Source organism: Daphnia pulicaria, chromosome 12 (genome assembly GCF_021234035.1).
Source record: "Daphnia pulicaria isolate SC F1-1A chromosome 12, SC_F0-13Bv2, whole genome shotgun sequence".
NCBI classification, from domain to species: domain Eukaryota; kingdom Metazoa; phylum Arthropoda; class Branchiopoda; order Diplostraca; family Daphniidae; genus Daphnia; species Daphnia pulicaria.
Window position 1 is genome coordinate 876793 of NC_060924.1, and position 21816 is coordinate 898608.

Sequence of the window (21816 nt, forward strand, 5' to 3'; positions counted from 1 at the left end):
TTATTGAGGTTTTTACTCGTTGACTAGACGACAAACTTATCTCGTTGTCCAATTTCACAACGTCCCTCTTCTTTGTCGTCTTCGTCGAGTACTTTAAGGTTTTTGTTACTTAGGTTTCATTATTTGTATTGTTCTGATTGTCTTGACAACCTCAAGTAATTTTTTTTAGGAAGTCGTGAGTCACGAGAAGTGCTGTGAGAATATTTTGTAGTTAAGTGTAAACCCTAGACACACGTACAGCTATTGATTTTTAAAGCCTAGGGCCCAAGGCTATACAAACACAGAGAATGCTATGTATTATTCGTCTATATTTCACTCGTTTATTTAGTTTCTGAGATGAGTTCACATTTGAAGTCGTGGCATAGTGCGTTAAGCATGATGCTGATAAGCACATAGTTCACACGCACCACATGGTTCTTGTCATCGCTGCAGTTGGTAAAGTTATAGGCTACGTATAGTAATCTGTTTTATTTCTAGATTGCTGTTGCTGATTTCTTAATTTGTTAAAAGTTATTTGTTGGCAGAATTGCATTTTCCTGTTTCACAATGAGAACAACAACATCAGTGATAAAGTTATTATTGATAGCATTCATAATAATCATTACTTCAGTGCTCATGGGGGTGTTTGTTTTTCGTGTGAGAGTATTTAATAACAGTGTCTTTGATGCTAAAGAATTTTTCAACGCAGACAATTTTTTAAATCGGCGTTATTTTAGAATAAAAATCGACGACATTGGATATGATCCCAATAACAGCAGAAGTGGAGAAGAGACGGAGAACAATAGTAAAAGTAATCGGTACATTCACAATCGAAATATCCAAGTTTACAAAAAGGAAGATGTAGTCCGCTGTTTGGATTCTTTGTCCATGGAAAGAAACAGGCGACCAATGCATATTGCTTTTGTCGGGGACTCGACTGTCCGTCAACACTTTCTCAGCTTTCTACGGGTTTGTTCGATCAAACATTTGCTTTATCCTATATGTAAACTTCTAAATCGCAAAAATGTTATTTGACAGTGCAATAATTTCTATATTTTTGATTTCTTTTCACATGCATCCTTGCAGTTTATACCTGATTATGATAGGAAGACTGCAAGCATTTCTACTACCTTCGCTGAATATGCGTTTCATGAGGACATGAATGTTACTAGCCGCCTACTGGACAATTTGCGCGTCTCGTTCTACTGGCGCAATTTAATCAGAAGTGACTTGATTGCCGATTTTAGACGGTGGGCGTCTAATGACAACGGCACCCAAGCACCCGACTTTATTCTTCTTGGTGGGTTTAAATATTTCAATTACTGCGACATCAATTGTGTCACCATATTGTTTGGCAATAGGTATAACAGCTCATCACTTGATCGTAAACAATAGCGTAACAAGCAGTTTGGAAATGTACGAAAAACTGATGGAGGACGAACTAGTACCTCTGTTGAAACAAAGTCTCACTACTCACCCTCACCAGGAGATTATCTGGTTGCGCCAGAGCCTTACTATTGAACAGCTTTCGCCTCATGAAAACCAAGTGGCATATGGAATTTATCCAGACAAGATACAAAAATACAATGCCATTCTTCCTCGTGTATTTAAGTAAAGGTTCACCACTAGATGTTTGTTTTTATACTTTAAGTTGAGTTTTTATCTAAATTTGATTCTGCTCCGTAATCAACAGAGGCACGAAAGTACTGATGTGGGACGCAATCAATGGCATCGTTGAAGAATATATTCGCGCCTGTGCCTTGGTCAGATACGATCGTCGAGACAGATTTTTGTACGAAAATTGTAACGACATTATCCATCCAGGAATTGGTGCTTTATCGTTGGGCACCCGACTCCTCATCAATCACATTTGTGACCCAGCAATCGGTCGCACTCGACGGTGAGCTATATTAAAGGAAAGTGAGTATCAAGCAATCAACAAATCATAACCATAGTAAAAAAAATGTTAGACTACATATATCATCCGTATTCAAACTGGAGTAATTGTTGTTGGAGTCATTTTATAATATAATGATCTAAAACAGTTTAAAAGAACATATTTTCTAATATTTCTTATTATCGATCCTAGTACTTCAGTAATTTTGATTAATAGATAACTGTGCGCTACTTTTACAGTTTTACTTATAAAATTAGAAATAAGCTATGAAAGATATCAACTATTTGATGTAGTTTAGACTTTGAATGAAGCACAAAAAATGACAAAAATTCAAAAAAGGACTTTTAAACAAAATACGTACTTATTCGGAGTAAAACACAAGAAATAATTTTTCATGAACAATAATTAAGTAAGAATTATTTGGCAATAGAAATGAAATGAAAGTGTGTGGCATTTTATTTTTAAAAATCGCAATTTGGCAAATCCCGAGCCGATTACAGGTTTGACACGAAGAGCTTCAACTAGTGTGCATTCGTTCAGTAGCTTGACTTGACACTAGACGACGCGACACGCAAATAACCGTTGGAAATGCACACACAGTCCGCAACATAAATAATTTATTTAATAATTTAAATGCCTTCAGCAAAAGTATTAAGAATTGGAGTTCAAAAGGGAAACTAGTGATTAAATAATAAGTATATTATTTATTTCGAATAAAATTAGACAAACGTTATAAATAATTATTTAGCACATTAAAATGTTCCCTTTGCGCTTTATTTACCGACCGCAATTCGGCAAATGCCGTAACCGACCGGCAGACAAGGTAGGACGGTGCTGACGCCGGGACGACCAGCGTCGAGGTGAAGGTGCTCGAAACCACCGACCAAGAAGTTACAGTCACTGCGGTTGCAAAAATGTTCCAAAATTGTTGGAGAAATCGTTTGCCCCGCTGCTGTTTCCCGATAGACCTACCGGCGAGTTCATTCTCCAATCGACGACGAAATGCCAAATGGAGATTGACGGGATGGGCGTGTCAGACCTGAACTCGGCTCCTCGGTTTAATTAAATACGTAAAACATTTCTGAATTGCGGTAGACTGGTGTGTGAAGTTTTGGATGTTTGCGAAGGCTGTGTTTATATTTTTTATTCGAGTTCATAGTAGACACACACCCATGTTATAACTTCTATTTGACCGTGACTGTCGAGAGTGTGGTTCTTGACTTTTTAGTGTTTTACTCGTCTGCAAACACCTCAGTCCAGTCTTTCCAAAAGTCCCCAAGCTACAGATTGACTTTAAGTGTTTCTCCATTCGGTTTAAATCGACCTAAGAAAATAGTGCCGCCCGGTGCCGCCAGTCGCCCGCAACAGGTAATACATACCGTACGTCGTATAGTTAAACCAACAAAATTAAATGCTTTATTAGTGTCGTCAACAAGTTCCTTTCAGCACAAGTTATTGTGGGTTGATTCGACACAAAAGCCAACGCATCAATTTTCGCTTCTTCTTAATTCTCCCCGTGAATAGAATCAACGACATCCGCAATTGACGTACGGCTGGATGCTATAATTTCAACTGATTACCTGTTGCTGCTGCTGATCATCAGGACTCCTTTTCACCGTCTTCCCTTGAAAATCTAAATTTACCAAACTGATATCTCTAACCGCATTTGTCACAAAAGGATACACTCCGGCTCAAGGCAAATTTGAACTCCACCGCTCTCGATTACACCCCGTCAGCCGTCGCCACTTGAAATTGATCGACATTTCCCATGTTGGGAGACATTCAGCTTCCGATTGAGAGACTCTCAGGTCGAGTCTACAAGTCCGTCAAGATCCCCCTAAGAAAACTCTTCAACTTGTTCAAGATGCCACCAAGAACACCGCCGCCACATCGACGTTTCCGCGTCCCAGCACCTGGCAATCATCCGCCTCGCCCGAGACCCAACGGCTACCCTCCGCTGGTGGTCACGCTCATTTTCTTCGTCGTTTTCAGTTACGTGGCCGTCATGGTGGCCTCGCCCAGTCCGTACAAGCACTGCCCAACCAGCGACGAGATGAACCACTGCTTCACTCGTCTACCGAAAAATTCCATGTTTGTCAAGAAGGTCTGCAAAGGCCTGGAAGCTGCCAGGATCAACCCCATCGCCCTGGTAAGTCTAAAATCTAAATTGTTATGTAATCAACGCTAAATTTTAACAATTTTGTAAGCAGGAGGTGTCTAACAAGACGTCAAAGTCGACTGCTACTGTCGAAACAACTGGGAAACCCAAGCAAATTTTATTATGGACAACTTTCTTCCGCTGGGATGATTTCCGCTTCGGTTTGGGTCGTGAGCCGTTCATGGCCGCCGGCTGTCGCTACACCAACTGCCTAACGACGACCGACAAGAGTCTGGCCAACCAGAGCGACGCCCTCATCTTCCACCCCAACGATTTCGACGTTGATAATTTGCCCCGGCACCGGCTGGCCGCCCAGCGCTACGTTTTCCTCTACTACGAAGCGATGGCCAGCGAGCGGGAGCGGCTGTCCGTCTTCACCGAGCCGCTGAAACATTTCTTCAACTGGACAATGACCCACCGTCGTGATTCCGACATTTTTTCCAGCCATCCGTACGGCAGCCTCCGCCGGAAATCGACTTCCGTCGTGTCCAACGTTCTGCCCCGGCCGCTGCCGGAAGGTGAGATTCCGCCCGATCCCATTAAAATGTTCGACACCTTTTTGCATCCCAAGGTGCTGGGCAACAAGACCAAACTGGTGGCCTGGTTCAATTCCAACTGCGACACTCTGGGCGGGCGGGAAAAATACTTCCGCGAAATGGCCCAGTACACGCCGATCGACACTTACGGCGCTTGCGGCCATTTGAAATGCGATCCGGCCGAGGGGACCCACTGCGACAAGCTGCTGGGCAACTACAAATTCTACATCGCCGCTGAGAATTCCCTGTGCGCCGATTACGTCACCGAGAAATTCTACCGCGCCCTGGAAGCCGACGTCGTCCCCATCGTTTACGGCGGTGCGGATTACTCCGCCTTCGCTCCGGCCCTTTCCTACATCAATACGGCCGATTTCGCCTCGCCAAAGGCCCTGGCCGAGTACCTCTACGTCCTGGACACCAATCCTGGACTCTACTCGAAATATTTCGACTGGAAAAAGGACTGGGAGGTCATCCGCTTTCCGCCCAACGGCTGGTGCGACCTCTGCGAGAAGCTCAACCGCCCGGAAGAGCCGGCCAAGAGCTACGAAGATATCGGCACTTGGTTTTACGACAAGGTCCCCTGTCTTCCCGGCAGTTCACTTAAAAATCTGTACGGTGAAAAGTAAAACGAAAAAATTAATTCTATTCTAGTGAATGTAATCAAGAATGTGCTGTATTGTATTTATTTATTTAGTGCATTTAATGAGGAGACAAAAAATTGCTCTTTCCATTCCGCTTTTCTTTTTCGTGTGGTTTATTTGTTTTCCCTAAATTACTTTGTGTCTCATTCGAAATTGAACTCATTCATGTGTATACAGTTTTTTTTATTTTGGTAAAAGAGCTGGGATGGAAGATAAGGGAAGGGGGTTTGGGGGTGGCATAATGGTTTATTTATTTATTTTTAATTCAGTGTTTTTGTCCAAAATATGTGAACTTTTATTTTTTATTTGTTTAAACTGCGGGGTAAATTGAAATGAGTAGCGGACCCGGGATAAAAATTTGGTCGTTGATTTTCTCTTAAATCTTTAACGGCACTCAATAACCTAATACAAATTTATTGGAATGATGTAGAATTTTGCTGGCCAAATTACGAGGCCAGATTTAGCTAGAAAAAATATTCTCTTATTTTCATACTTCTCTATGCGTAACCTAATCAAGTAAGAATAGGAGCTGGACAAGTTGTTTGCAACTGTTATGGTATTGGTTCAATCGGATTTTGCTGGAAGGATGGAACTTGTGATTTCTCGTGGCTTTCATAACGCCTTTTTCTCTTGAACTGTTTTTTCCTCTATTCAGCTATTCCTTTTCTGACATCTCTATGTATTCAACTTAAATTATGAGAGCTCGCCAAATTTATTGATGTGTTGCTGGTAAAATTAAAATTGCTGATGGACTTAGCGTCCGAGATCAGATTCTGCTGGAAGAGCGGACCATTAATTCCTCTTCTCTATAGTTGGTAGTGCTATTGAATCATTGTTGATGTATTTACCTTGACCCTTCACATATATTCAATGTCCTATTAGATTATCGTCTAAATAAACGTTGAAGAAAACCCGTTTGAGAATTTCTGTTTCATTTTTTTTACAGAGACGGAATAAAACATAATTTCCAGTTTAATTAAGAGGTTTTTTTTATTTTTATTTTCAGTAAATTAATTCAAGCAGTTACCGTTGCAATAAATCCAGCTCATAAATAAACACAAGAATTAAGCAATAGCGTCATAAAATTATTTAAAAGGACATTGGTCAACAACGATCAAAGGATTTCTATAGGGTGGAATACGGGTAGTTCATTTGCTTATGTTAACATCAGGCTCTATTTACCGACCGCAATTTGGCAAATGCCGTAACCAGCCGGTAGACACGGCAGGACGGTGCTGACGCCGGGAATGGCCAGCGTCGAGGTGAAGGTACTCGAGACGATCGACCAAGAAGTCACAGTCACTCCAGTGGCAAAAGCATTCCAGTTAAAGAATCGCTTGTCACGGAACTGCTTTGCATTACCGTCCGAGTCGTTGGAATTCTCTTCGATCGACGAAGAAATGCCAAACGGCGACTCACGGCTGTCACGGGCCAATCCAGTGCTGGGCTCAGCAGTTGGCATCACGCTGAATAATTCAATAATATTCAAAATTGCTCTGCTAAACGAAAGGGATTGACTCAAACTCACATGCGAACTTCGCTGGGAATGATTGGGTATTGGGCCCCAATATCTTCGCCTTGCTCGTCGTTGTACTCGGCGAAGCGTCTCCGGCGTCCGGCACAGGCGATCGGATTGGGCGAAAGATTCGCAATGGCCACGCACGTCGTGACGCTCAGGGCAGTGCAGGTGGACGTGATGGTAAAGGTAACAGTTTTCAACAGGGGATTTCCAATAGTGGAACCCGAAAAAAATCGAATTTCTTCGCCATCCTCGGCCGGAACTTGAAATTCTTCCGGCAAAGGTTCGTAACCCTTCACTCTCGCCTGAGCGTTATTGACGTACCTGTTAGCCTGGCCCATGTAAGGATATTGGCCCTAAATTTAACAATTACTAATTTAAAAGTGCGTTGGAAAGTTTGGAATTGAATTAACTGACCATGTAATTATTGAAATACATGGGATGCGGATGCTGGGCGAATGGAGACATCCAGGGATAACCCATCATCATCCGGGGGTGGAAATATTGTTGGTGAGACATGGCCACGCAAATGGACAGCAAGATAAGGGCCAACTTCATTTTTAATTCTATCAATATCAAATAAAAAAATAAAAAATTTAGCTTAAATCACCATAGAAAAATTGATTGAATCTTACTGAATTATTATGAGAGACGGGAATGTATAAGGGAGTATAGCTGTGCTATTGAGAAGGACGAAGCAACTGTGACTTTCCACTGACCTGCGACAAATCTTTTTATACTTTTGATCAGCGTTCCGTTAGGAGTTCCACCATCCATCAGTTTGTTGGCTAGCATCGAATCGTTTGTTTGTTTCCACCCAAAATTAAGCTATACAGGATGCAGGATCTGACTGTATATTTTCCCATCACCCAACTTGAGCTTCAAGTTATAATACTTTGAGTTGCAATATAAGAGCAAATAAAACATTATTCACAAGATGGGAAAAACATAAACCGATGTGTGCGGAGATGATTCAGGACTCTTTTGGAGATTTTGGCCCGATAAACTCGCGTGTCGTCAGACTGTTGCGTAACGGGGCTCGACGGTGGTGCCCAAATATGTTTGAAATTTTTATTGGCTCAGGCCCCAGCCATCCATTTAGAAACAAATCGTTGCCATGACATTTGTGATTCTACTGAAGTTATCGGCTGATTAAATTAAGAATCTAGAAAAAGATTTTCGTCGTAGAAAATCTGGCCTATTAATTATAGTACTAAATAGCAATGAGATTAAACAAAACCGGATATGAATGATAACATATTTTTGTTTGAATTAATTTCAGTTAGGTCATAGTCCCATGTGACCATGACTCTTTAAGTGCCGGTTTGTTTGCAAACTTGTCTTTGAAATATCTTCTATAAAAGTTATTTAAAAAACTTGTCGTGCGTCATCAAACTCTCGTGTTTCTTCTTCGGGTTTGTTTGCCAGCGTGAACTATGTGACAATTCATCATGATGATAACAAACTCTAAATGGTACAAGACTCATTGAAATGTCGTTCACCTGTTGCGGATGGCGCAATCGCCTCCTACCGCCTCATCACGAAGGTGGGAACAACCGCGGTATCCCGTCGGTCAAGCGCTTTTCGGCGTTGATTCAGTACGCTACGGCGCATGAGCACGCCAAGTCACCACCACCCGGAAACAATCGCTGGCATGTAACATTTTATTCTATTCAAATTAAATTAATTTTAATTTTTAAAAAATTAAACGCGACGACGCTTGCGCAAATTATTCATCAACATGGAATCTTCTTCAAAGAGATTAAAACAAATTTGCATAAGACAATCAACTCTAAATTTCAAGAAAATTGCTGTGCTCGTATTTTTATTATTTCTCAAAATGACGGTCATCGTCCACCTCCGGCCGGAACGCGCCGAACGCAGCGGAAACAAACAAGAAGATTCAATCGACAATTTTATTATTCCTAATAGAACCACAAAAGTAACAAGAAATAATAATCGATACAAATCAATTTTAATATGGAACAGTCCAGACCGGATCGAGACTTCCGCTTTTGGTTTGGGACACGAGCCTTTCATCCGCAACGGATGCCAAGTGTCCGATTGCGTCATCTTCGATAACGAAACAGCTTTACCCCTAAAAGAATACGACGCCATTGTCATGAACATGCACGTCATTTGGTTAACCGAATTCCCTTATTTCAAAAGGCGGCAGCACCAGCGCTTCATCTTCATGACGCAAGAGTCTCCGGCTTCCATGTTATTCCTCCGGGTCAAGACGCTGAAAAATTATTTCAACTGGACGATGAGCTACAGACACAATTCAGACATTCAATTTCGGTACGGGCGGATCCTTCCGGGCCCATCGGCTCCCAAGACTCGAGCGGAAACGCGGAAATTAATTAAATCAACTCATCAATCAGCCAAGAATTATGCCGCCAATAAAATTCACCTGGCAGTTTGGATGGCGTCCCATTGCGAAACTCCCAGTTTACGGGAAACTTACGTCCGCCAACTGAGTAAATTCATTCCGGTCGACATCTACGGCGGGTGCGGTAATTTCAGTTGCATCCGCAACGACTCCCATTGGCTGTCTGACCCCAAATGCTACGACATGATGGAAGCGAAATACAAATTCTATTTATCGTTCGAGAATTCCATTTGCGACGATTACGTCACGGAGAAATTTTTTGAAATTATGAACCACGATATTATTCCGGTGGTTTACGGCGGAGCCAATTACAGTCGGATCGCACCTCCTCACTCGTACATCGACGCCTTGCAATTCACACCAGAGACGCTGGCCCAGTACCTCAAAGTCCTAGACGCCAACGACCAATTGTACAACGAATATTTCTGGTGGAAGGGCCACTACGCGGTGGAATCCGGAGTGGAACAAATGGCTCGGCACGGATTCTGCGACTTGTGCAAGAAACTCCATCAAGATGAAGGCGTCGTCAAATTTTACCCTCAACTGGTGTCGGAATGGGACCCTAAAAAGAGATGCAAATATTTCGATTCATGGGAGACGCAATCTTAAAATTCATTCTGCCATTCGTATTAAATTAATGTGTACCCCGACTAGAATAACTGCAAATCAGAAATTTTAAGCGGATTAGAGTATATGAGAGACCCACCCAAATAGCTTCCGTTTCCACCTTGTTGATTTGATGTGCTGGGGCGCTTGATTCAATTGAGAGCATGAGACCACCGCCGATTTCATCGAGTCCTATCCTATCATTCAAAAGCTCCATTACTCGATCTAATACCATTTGTGTACAGCTTGACAACAGCATAATCCCTATAGATGAATGCGATGACTGACGAGTGTCTACCTGCCTATTTTGTCTGTTGATTTGAGTTTTGTTGTATCGCCACGCGCGTTATTCAAATTGTGCGATTGAGTTGGGGGCAATAAAAGCGTCGAGTTCGTGAAAAGAGTCGAGGAACCCGTGTAGAATAATCTGTCAACGTCGGTATACGAAGGATAGGTAGACAATCTAGAAGCCACTTACATCGACACAAAGTCTCGCGTATTTACCAATTATTCTGCGACTAATTTCATCTACACACAACTGTTTTGTTACGAGCTATATATTCAGCGAAATAAAATCACCTTCTTTTTTAAAAAATGCGCTCGAGAATACACGACAACGTATTGATTAACAGAGTTGTTGACATTTACGACGCTGAAGGGCATTGGCTATGAGCACTCGGTGACGCACTTGTCTTGTTAACTACGAGATTGTGATTGTGGCTTACCTTTTTGTTGGAGAAGAGTCGAGGAACCCGTGTGGAATAATCATTCGACTTCGGTCCCTATACGAAGGATCTTGATCGTTACGTTGAATGATTAACGATTAGATTTCACAAAAGCACTATCACTTTTAATTAGGACTGATCGACTGACTGGCCCATTTTCAAAAAAACCCCCCCCATACTTTTTTAGGGGGGGGGGAGATCTAGTTTAACTATCGAACTATTCAAAAGTAGTTTTCCCATGGGCACACCCCTTTTTATTCAACTTAAAAAATCCCATAAAAAAGCTACGGTAGCTATGATGTTCCAGGAAATTTCAGGTAGCTTACTACACCCCTCATTTAGCTTATACTCAAGGGAAAACCTACGAACTGCTGGGGGGGTTGGTGACATTATTTTTCTCGTTGATCGTCTAAACAAAATTACATCAACTATAACCATTTTATTTCCCATGTGATCACACCGTGATTTTTCATTCTCTCTTTCGTCATTCTGTTTTGCTGGTGTCCAGTATTTATTCAAAATCCACTTGACAGTCTCAGCGTTTGTTTGTTTCAGGTCTGGAAAGTTGAACGAACCCTTGACAATTTGTAAATATCTCGATGGCCGCTATACTCTTGAAAAGTCTAGACAGAAAATTTTACTCTGAGTCACATAATAAATCAATTGTATTTTACTTAATTGATTAACAGATAAATAAAAATTCGTAAAAGTTGATTTCACGTGTATTATCAATTCCTTCTATGGAGCTATAATTTTTACAGCCACCAAATCAATTCATTTAAAAATTATGCTATTAAAATTTTAATCAAAGTTATGAGATCCACTTGGGATCAGTTCAGGCGCACTGTCGGCTGTCGTCGCCCCAATCGGATGCCATTTCCGCGTACGATTTAAATTCAGAATCTTCGTGCAGCTTTTGACACAAATCGCAGAAGCCGTGACGTGACATGTCCTCGACGCTGGACTCGACCCGGAAGTGATCCTTCCACCAGAAATATTCCTGGTAGAGCGTCTCGTTGGCGTCGAGCAATTTCAGGTAGTCGGCCAACTCTTTGGGTTTGAATTTTCCCGCGTGAATGTACGAATGCGGCGGAGCGTGTCTGGCGTAATCGGCGGCCCCGTACACGATCGGAACGATGTCGTGATCCATCACTTTGAAGAATTTCTCGGTGACGTAATCCTTGCAGAGGGAATTCTCGAACGACAGGTAGAATTTGTAGTCGGACTGCAACATGTCGTAACATTGCGGATCGGAGCTGTGCAGGACGTGGGTGGGGCAACTGAAATTACCGCATCCGCCGTAAATGTCGACGTCCATGTACTTGTTGAGTTCCTTGGCGTACAATTCCCTCATGCTGTGCGTCCAGCAGTGGGACACCATCCAGGCGATTTTCTTCGTCTTTTGGCGGAAGGCGGATCTCGGCCGGAAGGATTTACGGGATTTCTTCCGGAGTTGAAGGATTTGCTCCGGACTGAGACGAGATGATTTCTTGGGAATGATCCGGCCGTAAAGCAAAGGGATGTCAGAATCTAGCGCATACGTCATGGTCCAGTTGAAGAAATGGACGAATTGGGTCATGTTGTAATGGGATCTCAACGCCGGAGGGGATTCTTGCGTGAAAAAGACTAGCCGCTGATTAGGATTGCGTCCGGATTCAAATTCCGGCATGGCCATATCTTCTTTGGAGAGGAATTCGTCGTTGAAGACGACGACGATTGCGTCATAATAATCCAGTGGATGTTCCCAGCGATCGGTGAAAATTTCGCATTGGGTAAAAGCGCAGCGCTTCCGGGCGAAAACGTCCTGACCGACGCCAAAGGCTCGCACTTCTTTCCTCTGCGAGGCGTTCCAAAGTAAAATTTTCTTGACCGAGTAATTATTAATACCTTTCGGGATAATAATGTTGTTGTTGTTGCATTTGCGATCGTCTTCTACGGCTGGTGGCAAAGTGAATCGCCAGTAAATCCAAATGAAAATGACAGCCAGGAATGTGAATAATTCTAACGAGAATCTCAGCCTTCTGCTGATGTCCATTAAAAATCTCTTCCCTCCCTGAAATCAATTACGTATGATTTAATTAAAATATGAATCAAAATTTGATTAGCGAAATTACCTTTTTGTGAATGAAGTTTGACTGCACCTCTTGTGTCTTGGATTTATGGTTGGAAGTGAAGCCTTTAACTTGATTGAAAACAAATCGGGAACGAATTTTCCCGATAACCTTCCGGCACCAAGACACAATCAAGGCTATGAGCGTCCGCAATTTTTTCCTTAACAACATCTTTACATTTAAAGATAAATTATTTCCGATTTTTAAATGAATAAAAGGTGTTGATGGTACTTACAGTTGGCGTCTCTACTATCGTGAGCACTGTAGACGATTGTCAACCGCGCATGAGTATCCGAGCTACCGTCTGCAATTGCCTAAGGCCACACACATGTTTATTCTGTTTTCCTGTAACAACGGATATTTTAACCTAACGACGGCGCATATGGGGGTTTGACAGATATCACGGTGATAGCACAATCACAGTTAATTAATTTTTGAACCAGAAAATCTAACAGCTTTATATTGTTTTATTTATAAACAATTTAGATGCGATAGATGATGGTACATCTTTAAAATAATTCAATATTGTAAATTGAGAATTCAGTCACTTGTCGTAAATGCGCAACCCATAGATGAGATATTCGTAGACTTTGAGTTGATAATCTTTGACGTAATGGAAAGCGACTGCATAGGGCGAACAGCAGTTAATGTCCTATAGCAAATAAAATAAAACAGAATTAAACTAAGGTTATAAGTAAGAAATGTAATAGATAAATCAATTTCACCTGTTTGAGAGGGTAGTAGGAAAATTCCCTTAGGTACCAAAACCCCGGATTTTTCAAGTGTCCGCATATCATGTCTTCCAAACTCCACGGCAAGAAGCGCTCGACTTTATTCTCATCGCGGGAATCAACTGCCGTCACGTTCAATTCTTCCAGGCAAATCCCTTTGTCAAAAATCAGTTCGTTATTAATTAATTTAATAAAACACAGCGGTTCATGTGTATATATGTATACCCAAATTAAGATCCTCTGCTCCCTCGTGATTGAGAACACATTGACTGCCGGAAGTAGAATTGTTTTTAAACTCGACGTAACGGCGGATGGCTTCCTTGGTTAAAACATAACCAGAACCACCGGACATGAACCCCTGCCGGACCTTGGGATGTTCGTATTTGAATCCCAAGTGAAGCGGACTCGAAGCGTTGAAAGACGATAAGAGATGGCGCATGTTTTCCATCACTGCGTACCTGCAATACAATATTGAAAATTAAATTTTGAATTCGTAATAAAAAATGAATAAGAAAATAATAAAAATAAATTTACGTGTCGTCGTCGGCCTTGTAGAACCATTCTGCATCTTCTAAATGATGTCGATAAAGATATTTCAGAGCCTCTTGAGTCTTGCCCCACAAATTTGCATAAGTGTCGTTCACAGGAAGCGGAATAGCTTCCGGTAAGATGTCGTCTTCCAATCAATTGATACAAAAAAGATAGAGAAATCAAATCAATACAGTTAAAAGGCTTAAAATTAGTACCTTGAATGTAGCTCATGAACAATAATTTGTCGCATCTCTTGCCCCACGTCTGCTTGATCAACTGCGCTCTCGAATGCGTTTTGGGTGACGTGATGACCCAACACAAAATTCGGTTGCGCTTATTCAATTTTTCAGAAGGTGTTGATGAGGAAATTTGTCGAGTGGGCCAGTTAATATCTGGCGCATTAATTATTGCTGGCGTACGATCTTCACTTACAATTTGATTAGATGTGTAAAACAAGAACACAGAATTCGGTGGCTTCAGTAACAATAAAGTAGTTAAACTGCCGAGTACAAACCCAATCAGGAATCTCTTGGAAACGAAAATACACAGACACAATCTCCTTTGATAAATTCCAAATAAATTTCTTCTGAATATTATTGACGTCATCTCGCACTCACAATGGCCCAATAAATACCTGCGATATCACACCGAGCTGTATATCATTTTTTAAATGATTTAGCGGGGGAAATAAATCACAACAGTTGAAGTAAAAATATAAAATAAACTGAATTGGTTTGGTGGGTGGAGCGTAAAGTAAATCCTGACGTCAAGAGAAAACAGCAGGTGTAGCGCTCAATTCGCCTTGAAACCAAGTGTAGCTTTAAACCCAAATGTACTTGACCGGTTATAACTTTTATGCTTGTCACCTGCTTTAGCCGAATGAAAACATACTCAAAATCTACACGTCAAAAAATGGTTTTAATAATACTCAAGGAACTAACATAAGAGTTTTTGTACCACAGCCAAGAGTTTCCTTCAATAAACATTGAACATTTAAACATTCATGGTCAAGTGTTGCTGTGTTGGGCGTTGTTGGGGGTTAGACTGACTTGGAGGAGCTCAAGATACACACAAGTGCCTCGACGCAGGGGCTATGCTAACAGTGATCTCATCCACTTCAACGCGTTTTTATGAGATGAGAATTAACTTAAAATGCTCCCATGTAAAATTGTAAACGCTACGTTATTAAATGGAGTTCCTATTTGAAATTATGATGCGATATTTTCAAAATGTCCGAATCATCTTGGCACACATCCGCAATTGTCTAGCCTGCTGTTTGTTTGTATTAATCTTGTAGAGTTTGGCTGTGTGTAGTTGGATTTATAATAAATAACATGTGCCTTGGTTATTTCACAAATTATGTAATCATGACCATTTTCTACAGTTTTATTCATTTTATAAGGTGAAAACAGCCAGGACTGATGTCGAACTATATAAAGCGTTGCGGCAGGTCAGTAAATTGTCACAGATGTCTTAAAAAAAAATTTAATTAAGTTAATAACACTTCTTCCACGGCTATAATTTTCAAGTTGAAATTAAAAATGAAGCTGGCCATTATTTTCCTGTCCGTTTGTGTGGCCATTTCTCACCAACAATATTTCCACCCACGGATGATGATGGGACATCCCTGGATGTCTCCATTCGCCCAGTATCCCATGTATTTCAATAATTACATGGTAAAGTTTAAAGATTTGTTCATTTCTATCATTGCTATTGGATTTTTTTTTATGTTCATGCTACTATAGGAGGACCCATACATGAGCCAGCGTGAGGACATGTATGATACTGAAGACGTTCAGGCGAGAGTTAAGGGCTCGTTTCAACAAAGAGGAGAAAATCGATTTTTATCAGGAAGTGGATCAACTTCCATTGGCAATCCTTTATTGAAAACGGTTACCTTTACCATCACGTCCACCTGCACTGCTCTGAGCGTCACGACGTGCGTGGCCATTTCAAATTTGTCGCCCAATCCGGTCGCTTGTAACGGACGCCGGAAACGATTCGCCGAGTACAACGACGAGCAAGGCGAAGACATTGGGGCCCAATACCCAATCATCCCCAGCGAAGTTCGCATGTGAGTTTTAATTTTTAATTCAATGAAAGATCTCAGCATCCTGAATAATATAATTTAAAATTATTAGCGTGATGCCAACCGAGGAGCCGAGTTCAGGTCTGACACGACCATCCCGTCAATTACCATTTGGCATTTCGTCGTCGATTGATGAGGAGAATGAACTCGCCGGTATCGGGAAAATACAGCAGCGGGGCAAACGATTCTTCCAACAATTCTGGAACGCTTTTGCGACTGGAGTAACGTCGACTACCTGGTCGGTCGTCTCGAGTACCTTCACCTCGACCCTGGCCATTCCTGGTGTTAGCACCGTCCTGCCGTGTCTGCCGGCCGGTTACGGCATTTGCCAAATTGCGGTTGGCAAGTAAAGGGAAATCCTTTAAATTTTTTTGTTTAATATTTGACAAATCAGTACGGTTATCTTATAAGGCATCAGCTTATGATAAATCAATTTGTATTGCTTGGCTTATATGTATTGCTTCCGTTTTCATATTTCCGTATGTGATGATAGGTTATATAGTTCAAGTTAAATTATGTATTCTTTATTATTCAATAAACATATTTCATGCAATTCAACACCCAGTTTCCGCAGCTGTTACAACAAACATTTTGGGTAAGGTGTGAAGGTTAAAACCTTGTTATTATTGACTTGCAGCTTGAGTAAGTATACTCTAACGTATCTCCTTGCTCATCATGGGGTACTGACAAGTGTCAAGGGCCTTTTGCACTTGGTTAAGCCACTCCCCAAGAAGGCGGGGCTTGTTGACAGAAAGACCCAAATTTTAGTCATGCGCATTTCCCAGAAGGAAGACGACAGCACGGAATCGGATCCAGCAATTTTTATCCCAGTAATCCAACTAACAAAAGTGAAGTATTTTTAACTGCTGTACTATAGATAAAGATTGTCAACTCCTCTTTATAATATGCGACTACCAGTGATTCGCTTATTCCTATTGAAAAGGAAATTTCAGGAGAGATTTAAATTGACGCTACTGATTTTAACGTTGGGCGGAATAATTATTTTCTCTTGGTTTATTGACTTCTCCGGTATATACGGTTTACCAAAACATTTCAATTGAAAGCAATTCATGTGATGCAATTTTTTCTTTCTTTGCAGATATCACCGAATCTGATTCGGCTCTCGTAACAGAAAATGGACGTCTTGTGAAATTGAATAAAGGTTTCAACATTTTCTTTATCGAGACGTCGGGTCGATCTTGCCTGACTGCCCGACAAGCGTGCGGGATTGAATCGGCCGCTAGAGCCAATCCGAAGGCAACCATCACGCTGTACATGGAGAAAAATCTAATAGTCAACCTGCCAAAAATTGATAAAGCCCAAAAGAGAAAGGTTGAATGTGATATCACTGGCGCGTTATTCAAACAATTTCAAAATGTTCGAATTGTCAGGGAAGATTTGCTGGACTATTTAGAAGGAACTCCATTCTGGGAATTTTACCGAACTGGTCCATTCAACAAGTCGACTACTCCGCTGGTTCACCGGAGTGATGTAATCCGGGTAGCTTTACTGTGGAAGAATGGCGGAGTCTATTTGGATTTGGATTGTATTGTCATGCGTCCGCTGGATAGCCTGAACAACACGGTCGGAACTGTTCGAGATTTCATTCCCAATTGGGTTGAGAATGGCGTCATGGCCTTCACCGCTGGACATCCGTTTCTATACTTCCTCATGAAGTCGATGATATTGGCCTTCCGGTCGGACAATTATTTGAGCCTCGGTCCGCCTGCCCTGACGGAAGCCATTCTTGAATTTTGCAACCGGAATGACTTGCCTGCGAATAAATGGTTGCCCTGCTGGCGGAATTCATCCCTTTTCATTCAACCAGCTGACTCCTTCTACGCCATCGGCAGTGGCCGAGCGGATGCTTTCTATCAGCCGGAAGTCGATCCAGCTGATTGGAGTAAACTGAAAAATAGTTTTCTCTCACACATTTATGATTCCGGTAGTGGACGAACGGTTCCTTCTAGTTCTCTATATGGCAAGTTAGCTCGGAAATATTGCCCCATTAGCTACGGAATAATAGCAACAATCGAAAACTATGTTTTGTTTTAAAATAATAACATGTTCAACACCTTGAAAAAATAATAACACCTTGAAATAAAATAAAAAGATCTGTAAACTACGACTTCTGCATCCATTCGAATATTTTGATATGTTCAATCATAATATACATTCAGTATGAATAAAAATAACATTAGTACCGGTACGACACAATTACGTGACCACACGACAATGCGAAAATACTTACATTCATGCCCGTCTTAAGCGAGTAAAAAAAAAAAAGTAATGCTGGAATTTGGGGGTCTTTTTTAATCATGAACAATCGAGTTCATTAATGTTCTTAAATCGTTTAACATGTTGTATGGTAATATGGTAATAAATTGATTTTATGTTCAACTGCTGTCCAGGAAAAAGCAAATACACAACTATACTATACATGGTTCCATACTCGGCACTTTTCATACGAGATGAACGGAAGGATATGAAGTGGGAAAGGTTATGCGGCACAAATTTTTGCCGAGTAATACTTGCAGTAGAGGGACAGACCTTTGCATAGAGAGCGGCTGCGTCATTTCACCTTTATTATAGGAATTGTTTACTCCCCATCATGGTCTTTCGTTCAAGGTTAGCATGCAGTTCTGAACACAATTTCTTATAGGATGAGCCATACTTGACCGATCAATTTCTGTACAACATATATAGGTACTATAAAACCCGAGGTGACCAAAGAGGAATATCTGTGTGTATAAGTGTTGATTATTGTGATAGAAGAATAAAAAAACGCTTCACAAGGGCCTGTATTTTGCTTATTCAGATATTTCGTAGTATATTATGAGCTAACAAATCACATAAGGTTAGGACGTGCTTGTAGGTTTGCGCGGTTTGCGATAACTCATCAAGACCGACCGTCGGGGGAATATATAAATGCGCGGTCGTTTTCAACAGGATACACAGAGTCTTCTCGTCTTGCTACGAAGAGATTCTATGCGCAGCTAGCACAGTTTCATTTCAAGGTAAAAAGGCTAATAATTAAAAAACAAAAACAAAAAAAAACTATGTAGGCCTAGTACGCATCAAAATTGTTTTTAATCAAAACCATTGATTTTTACCGCATACTAACACACGTTTATTTTATACATTCTCACATTATAGATTTGCATAAAAATGAAGCTAGCTCTCATTTTCCTGGCCATTTTTGTGGCCATTTCTCATCAACAATATGATTACAATCCCCGTATGATGTTTGCGTTTCCTTGGCTGGCATTGCCGTTTCCCAATCAACCCGCGTTCTACAACAATCACGAACCAATGGTAACTTACCTGACATATCTTATATGTAGCCTATATTGTTTTCAATGGTTGGTCGTATTTATAGAATCATTACAAAGAATGTTTAACTTTATTGTGTGTGATGTACGTATAGCATACACAGTTCCACTTGCTGCTGGCTGCTTTCTGCAAAAATGAGGAACTCTAAGCGAAGCAGCACGGTTTCTTCTCAAAGGTTATACAGTATGAAGCTTGAAAAGAAACCGTGCTGCTTCGCTTAGATATTAGTTGTTGCCGATTTTTACTAATTTTGGTCAAACAAGTTATGCCTTGAAAATTATAGCCTAGCTCTGTTTTTAGCTTACCTGAATAGCAACTCTTTATAGAATTTCAGCATTTTGCTTAAGCCTTCCATATATTTTAACGGCCCCAAAAAACAATTAAGTTATTATTAATATATAATATCACAACGAGACTGTACCTACAGCAGCTGTTTCATATTTATTTTCGCTTACTATATTAGATAGATAATATAATATTGTAAGCCAAATAATATTTTTAGGTTCCTTTATATGGGCCTAATGGAGTTTAAGTTAATCATAATGTCGTTTATTTAGAACGACGATGGTTATCCAGTTGACAGCATCAGTAATCGCAACGTTTTCAGCTATGAGGACGAAGGGGAAGAATACGTGGACACCCAATCGAGGGTCAAGGGAATAATTAGCCACTACCGACCCCGACCCTCTTTCCAAGACCAGCAGAATGCACGATTTTTATTCAACTTATTTGCCAGCACTACAGGGACTTTCAATAATCCCTTATTGAAAACCGCGACATTTACGACCACCGTAACTTTAAGCCTTAATTCAGTTCAAAACTGTGTTCCTGTAAGCGAAGCTGTTGCTAACATTCAACCTTGTCAACCAAATCAACAAGCTATTGGTCGCAGAAGACGTGACACACACTCCTCCAATGTACCGGAAGACCTACAGTTTCCCATTACTCCTTCTAATACGTTCAAGTAAATATTGATTATTTGAAAAATCGCCTATAATAGCACCTGAATTATTATTATTTTTTTTTTTTAATATTAAAAATTTTATTTTCTGTTATTTTAGCTTGATTTCAACTGCTCTTCCAACTTCAAATGATCGTTTAGACACAGACTTAGACCTGCCTTCGTCGTCTATACTGTCGTCGTTTAAGGATGATATTAATCTCCCGGAAATTTCAACAGAAGACTATCATAATTCAAGAGAGAAAAGATTTTTTATTAACAAAAACCAATTTGTTGTATCTACAGTTGCCACGTCGTTTGTGTTTGTAAATTCTACTATTCGCGCCACGGTCAATCTCATTAATCCACCACCAGCTCCAGCTGTTGTTCCATGTCAACCAGCGGCCCCAGGTGCTGCACAAGCTGTACCAGTCTGCCTTTTATGTTTACCTCCAGGTTTCATTGTATGCCCTCTCCCTGCCGGTCGATAAGTGGTATTTATACTTGAGAAGTATAGCCAGCATGTAGGTTAGTGTTTTCAGCAATTGGCTTTCTTCAAGAATCACTATAGGTTTGCTCTTAAAGTTATAAGTGACACTTGAAATTTAAATTCGTTATACATTGTGCATTGTTTAACGTAAAGCCTAGCTAAACTGCTTGATTATTGCTGTGTTATTCTTACACCATGGTATAGGAGACTTTGTGCCTTCGTTCGATTTAATAACATTTACTGTAGCCTAACGTAATCTTTTTATGTTTTAATTCAATATTGCAATACAATATCGAAATTTATCCAAAACAACTGGATGTTGGTGATCAATAAACCTAAATTCCGTGAAAGTGATCCACAAACTATGAAATTCCTCATTTCCGGATCGATTGTCACCAGAAAGATAGTAACGAAAATTCGTTTGATGAGGATGAGGAGTATAGATATATTTCTTTTTTTATGGATAACAATTTTATTGCAGAAGAGAATTCGGAACAAGAAAATTCGGAAGATTTTCTAGGATTATCGCCTGATGATGATTCCTATTAAATATTTCAACTTAACGTCATAGGATGAATGTGATTCAGAACTATAGGCCTATATAGAGCAAGAAGAAGATTTTTCCCGTCTGTAACGACAATTTTTTTACAAAGAAAGGATAAAATTCTTTACTTTGCCCGGGTGGTTGGCAACTCCCAGAATCTTCGTACACCCTTGTCCGCGCTGTCCAGAATCTCCCTATCTCTCCTCTCACAGAATCTTATAGAATCTCTAGAATCTCTCTAGAATCCCGATGGAATCTTCGTAGCTACACCCAAATCTTGAGTTGCCAACCCCTCGACTTTGTCCGACAGACACCCTCTAATAGTATACACCAACTTCACGAAACATGGAAAATATATTCTATTTGTCGTTTGACGGTTATCGCGCACATTTCGTTACGTCTCCTAATTAAATTTCACTAAAATATATCGAAACTTTTTTTTTATTATTTAGCGCTATCGCTATATATATTTATTACTACACTCTTGGATTAGCCTACTATACAATTTATTTATTTTCCCCCATATTCGGTAAGTTCAAATTTGGTAATATTTAGTATGATGTACTCGCATGATGTACTCGTAATTCTCGTTGT

At 40.6% G+C, this 21816-nt stretch overlaps 9 protein-coding genes across 12 annotated transcripts; 6 read left to right on the top strand and 3 right to left on the bottom strand.

Annotated features, from left to right (window-relative positions):
• The first annotated feature begins 500 nt into the window (after positions 1 to 500).
• LOC124316391 (N-acetylneuraminate 9-O-acetyltransferase-like) lies at positions 501 to 2185 on the top strand. 4 transcript variants are annotated; one of them, XM_046782309.1, is made up of 5 exons: positions 501 to 948; positions 1066 to 1279; positions 1341 to 1590; positions 1673 to 1742; positions 1804 to 2185. In XM_046782309.1, the coding sequence occupies exons 1-5, from the start codon at positions 547 to 549 to the stop codon at positions 1891 to 1893; spliced, it is 1026 nt and encodes a 341-aa protein (XP_046638265.1). In that variant the 5' UTR covers positions 501 to 546; the 3' UTR covers positions 1894 to 2185. The 4 variants fall into 4 exon arrangements, with proteins under 4 accessions (XP_046638265.1, XP_046638267.1, XP_046638266.1 ...); XM_046782311.1 differs by having other exon boundaries at positions 501 to 636; positions 717 to 948; positions 1673 to 2185; XM_046782310.1 differs by having other exon boundaries at positions 1341 to 1596; positions 1673 to 2185.
• A 1291-nt stretch (positions 2186 to 3476) lies between these two features.
• On the top strand, positions 3477 to 5356 carry LOC124316265 (alpha-(1,3)-fucosyltransferase C-like). Its single transcript, XM_046782104.1, has 2 exons — positions 3477 to 4025; positions 4087 to 5356. The coding sequence occupies exons 1-2, from the start codon at positions 3645 to 3647 to the stop codon at positions 5194 to 5196; spliced, it is 1491 nt and encodes a 496-aa protein (XP_046638060.1). The 5' UTR covers positions 3477 to 3644; the 3' UTR covers positions 5197 to 5356.
• Positions 5357 to 6182: 826 nt separating this feature from the next.
• LOC124316501 lies at positions 6183 to 7453 on the bottom strand. The gene is made up of 4 exons (XM_046782490.1): positions 7366 to 7453; positions 7148 to 7296; positions 6740 to 7086; positions 6183 to 6677 (listed from the first exon to the last, which is right to left on the bottom strand). Exons 2-4 carry the CDS (start codon positions 7286 to 7288, stop codon positions 6386 to 6388), a joined length of 780 nt encoding a protein of 259 aa, XP_046638446.1. The 5' UTR covers positions 7289 to 7296; positions 7366 to 7453; the 3' UTR covers positions 6183 to 6385.
• Positions 7454 to 8570: 1117 nt separating this feature from the next.
• LOC124316734 (alpha-(1,3)-fucosyltransferase C-like) lies at positions 8571 to 9731 on the top strand. The gene has a single exon (XM_046782681.1). The coding sequence runs from the start codon at positions 8571 to 8573 to the stop codon at positions 9729 to 9731; it is 1161 nt and encodes a 386-aa protein (XP_046638637.1).
• Positions 9732 to 11216: 1485 nt separating this feature from the next.
• Positions 11217 to 12818, bottom strand: LOC124316300 (alpha-(1,3)-fucosyltransferase C-like). Its single transcript, XM_046782164.1, has 3 exons — positions 12800 to 12818; positions 12568 to 12735; positions 11217 to 12506 (listed from the first exon to the last, which is right to left on the bottom strand). The coding sequence occupies exons 2-3, from the start codon at positions 12733 to 12735 to the stop codon at positions 11289 to 11291; spliced, it is 1386 nt and encodes a 461-aa protein (XP_046638120.1). The 5' UTR covers positions 12800 to 12818; the 3' UTR covers positions 11217 to 11288.
• Positions 12819 to 13041: 223 nt separating this feature from the next.
• Positions 13042 to 14533, bottom strand: LOC124316407 (glycoprotein-N-acetylgalactosamine 3-beta-galactosyltransferase 1-like). The gene is made up of 5 exons (XM_046782336.1): positions 14042 to 14533; positions 13830 to 13971; positions 13521 to 13753; positions 13290 to 13450; positions 13042 to 13216 (listed from the first exon to the last, which is right to left on the bottom strand). The coding sequence occupies exons 1-5, from the start codon at positions 14430 to 14432 to the stop codon at positions 13109 to 13111; spliced, it is 1035 nt and encodes a 344-aa protein (XP_046638292.1). The 5' UTR covers positions 14433 to 14533; the 3' UTR covers positions 13042 to 13108.
• Positions 14534 to 15316: 783 nt separating this feature from the next.
• On the top strand, positions 15317 to 16322 carry LOC124316504. Its single transcript, XM_046782493.1, has 3 exons — positions 15317 to 15502; positions 15572 to 15900; positions 15968 to 16322. Exons 1-3 carry the CDS (start codon positions 15368 to 15370, stop codon positions 16263 to 16265), a joined length of 762 nt encoding a protein of 253 aa, XP_046638449.1. The 5' UTR covers positions 15317 to 15367; the 3' UTR covers positions 16266 to 16322.
• A 498-nt stretch (positions 16323 to 16820) lies between these two features.
• Positions 16821 to 17970, top strand: LOC124316735 (lactosylceramide 4-alpha-galactosyltransferase-like). Its single transcript, XM_046782682.1, has 2 exons — positions 16821 to 16944; positions 17015 to 17970. The coding sequence occupies exons 1-2, from the start codon at positions 16821 to 16823 to the stop codon at positions 17968 to 17970; spliced, it is 1080 nt and encodes a 359-aa protein (XP_046638638.1).
• Positions 17971 to 18847: 877 nt separating this feature from the next.
• Positions 18848 to 20924, top strand: LOC124316453. The gene is made up of 4 exons (XM_046782418.1): positions 18848 to 18932; positions 19072 to 19230; positions 19806 to 20212; positions 20310 to 20924. Exons 2-4 carry the CDS (start codon positions 19084 to 19086, stop codon positions 20677 to 20679), a joined length of 924 nt encoding a protein of 307 aa, XP_046638374.1. The 5' UTR covers positions 18848 to 18932; positions 19072 to 19083; the 3' UTR covers positions 20680 to 20924.
• The last annotated feature ends 892 nt before the right edge of the window (positions 20925 to 21816 follow it).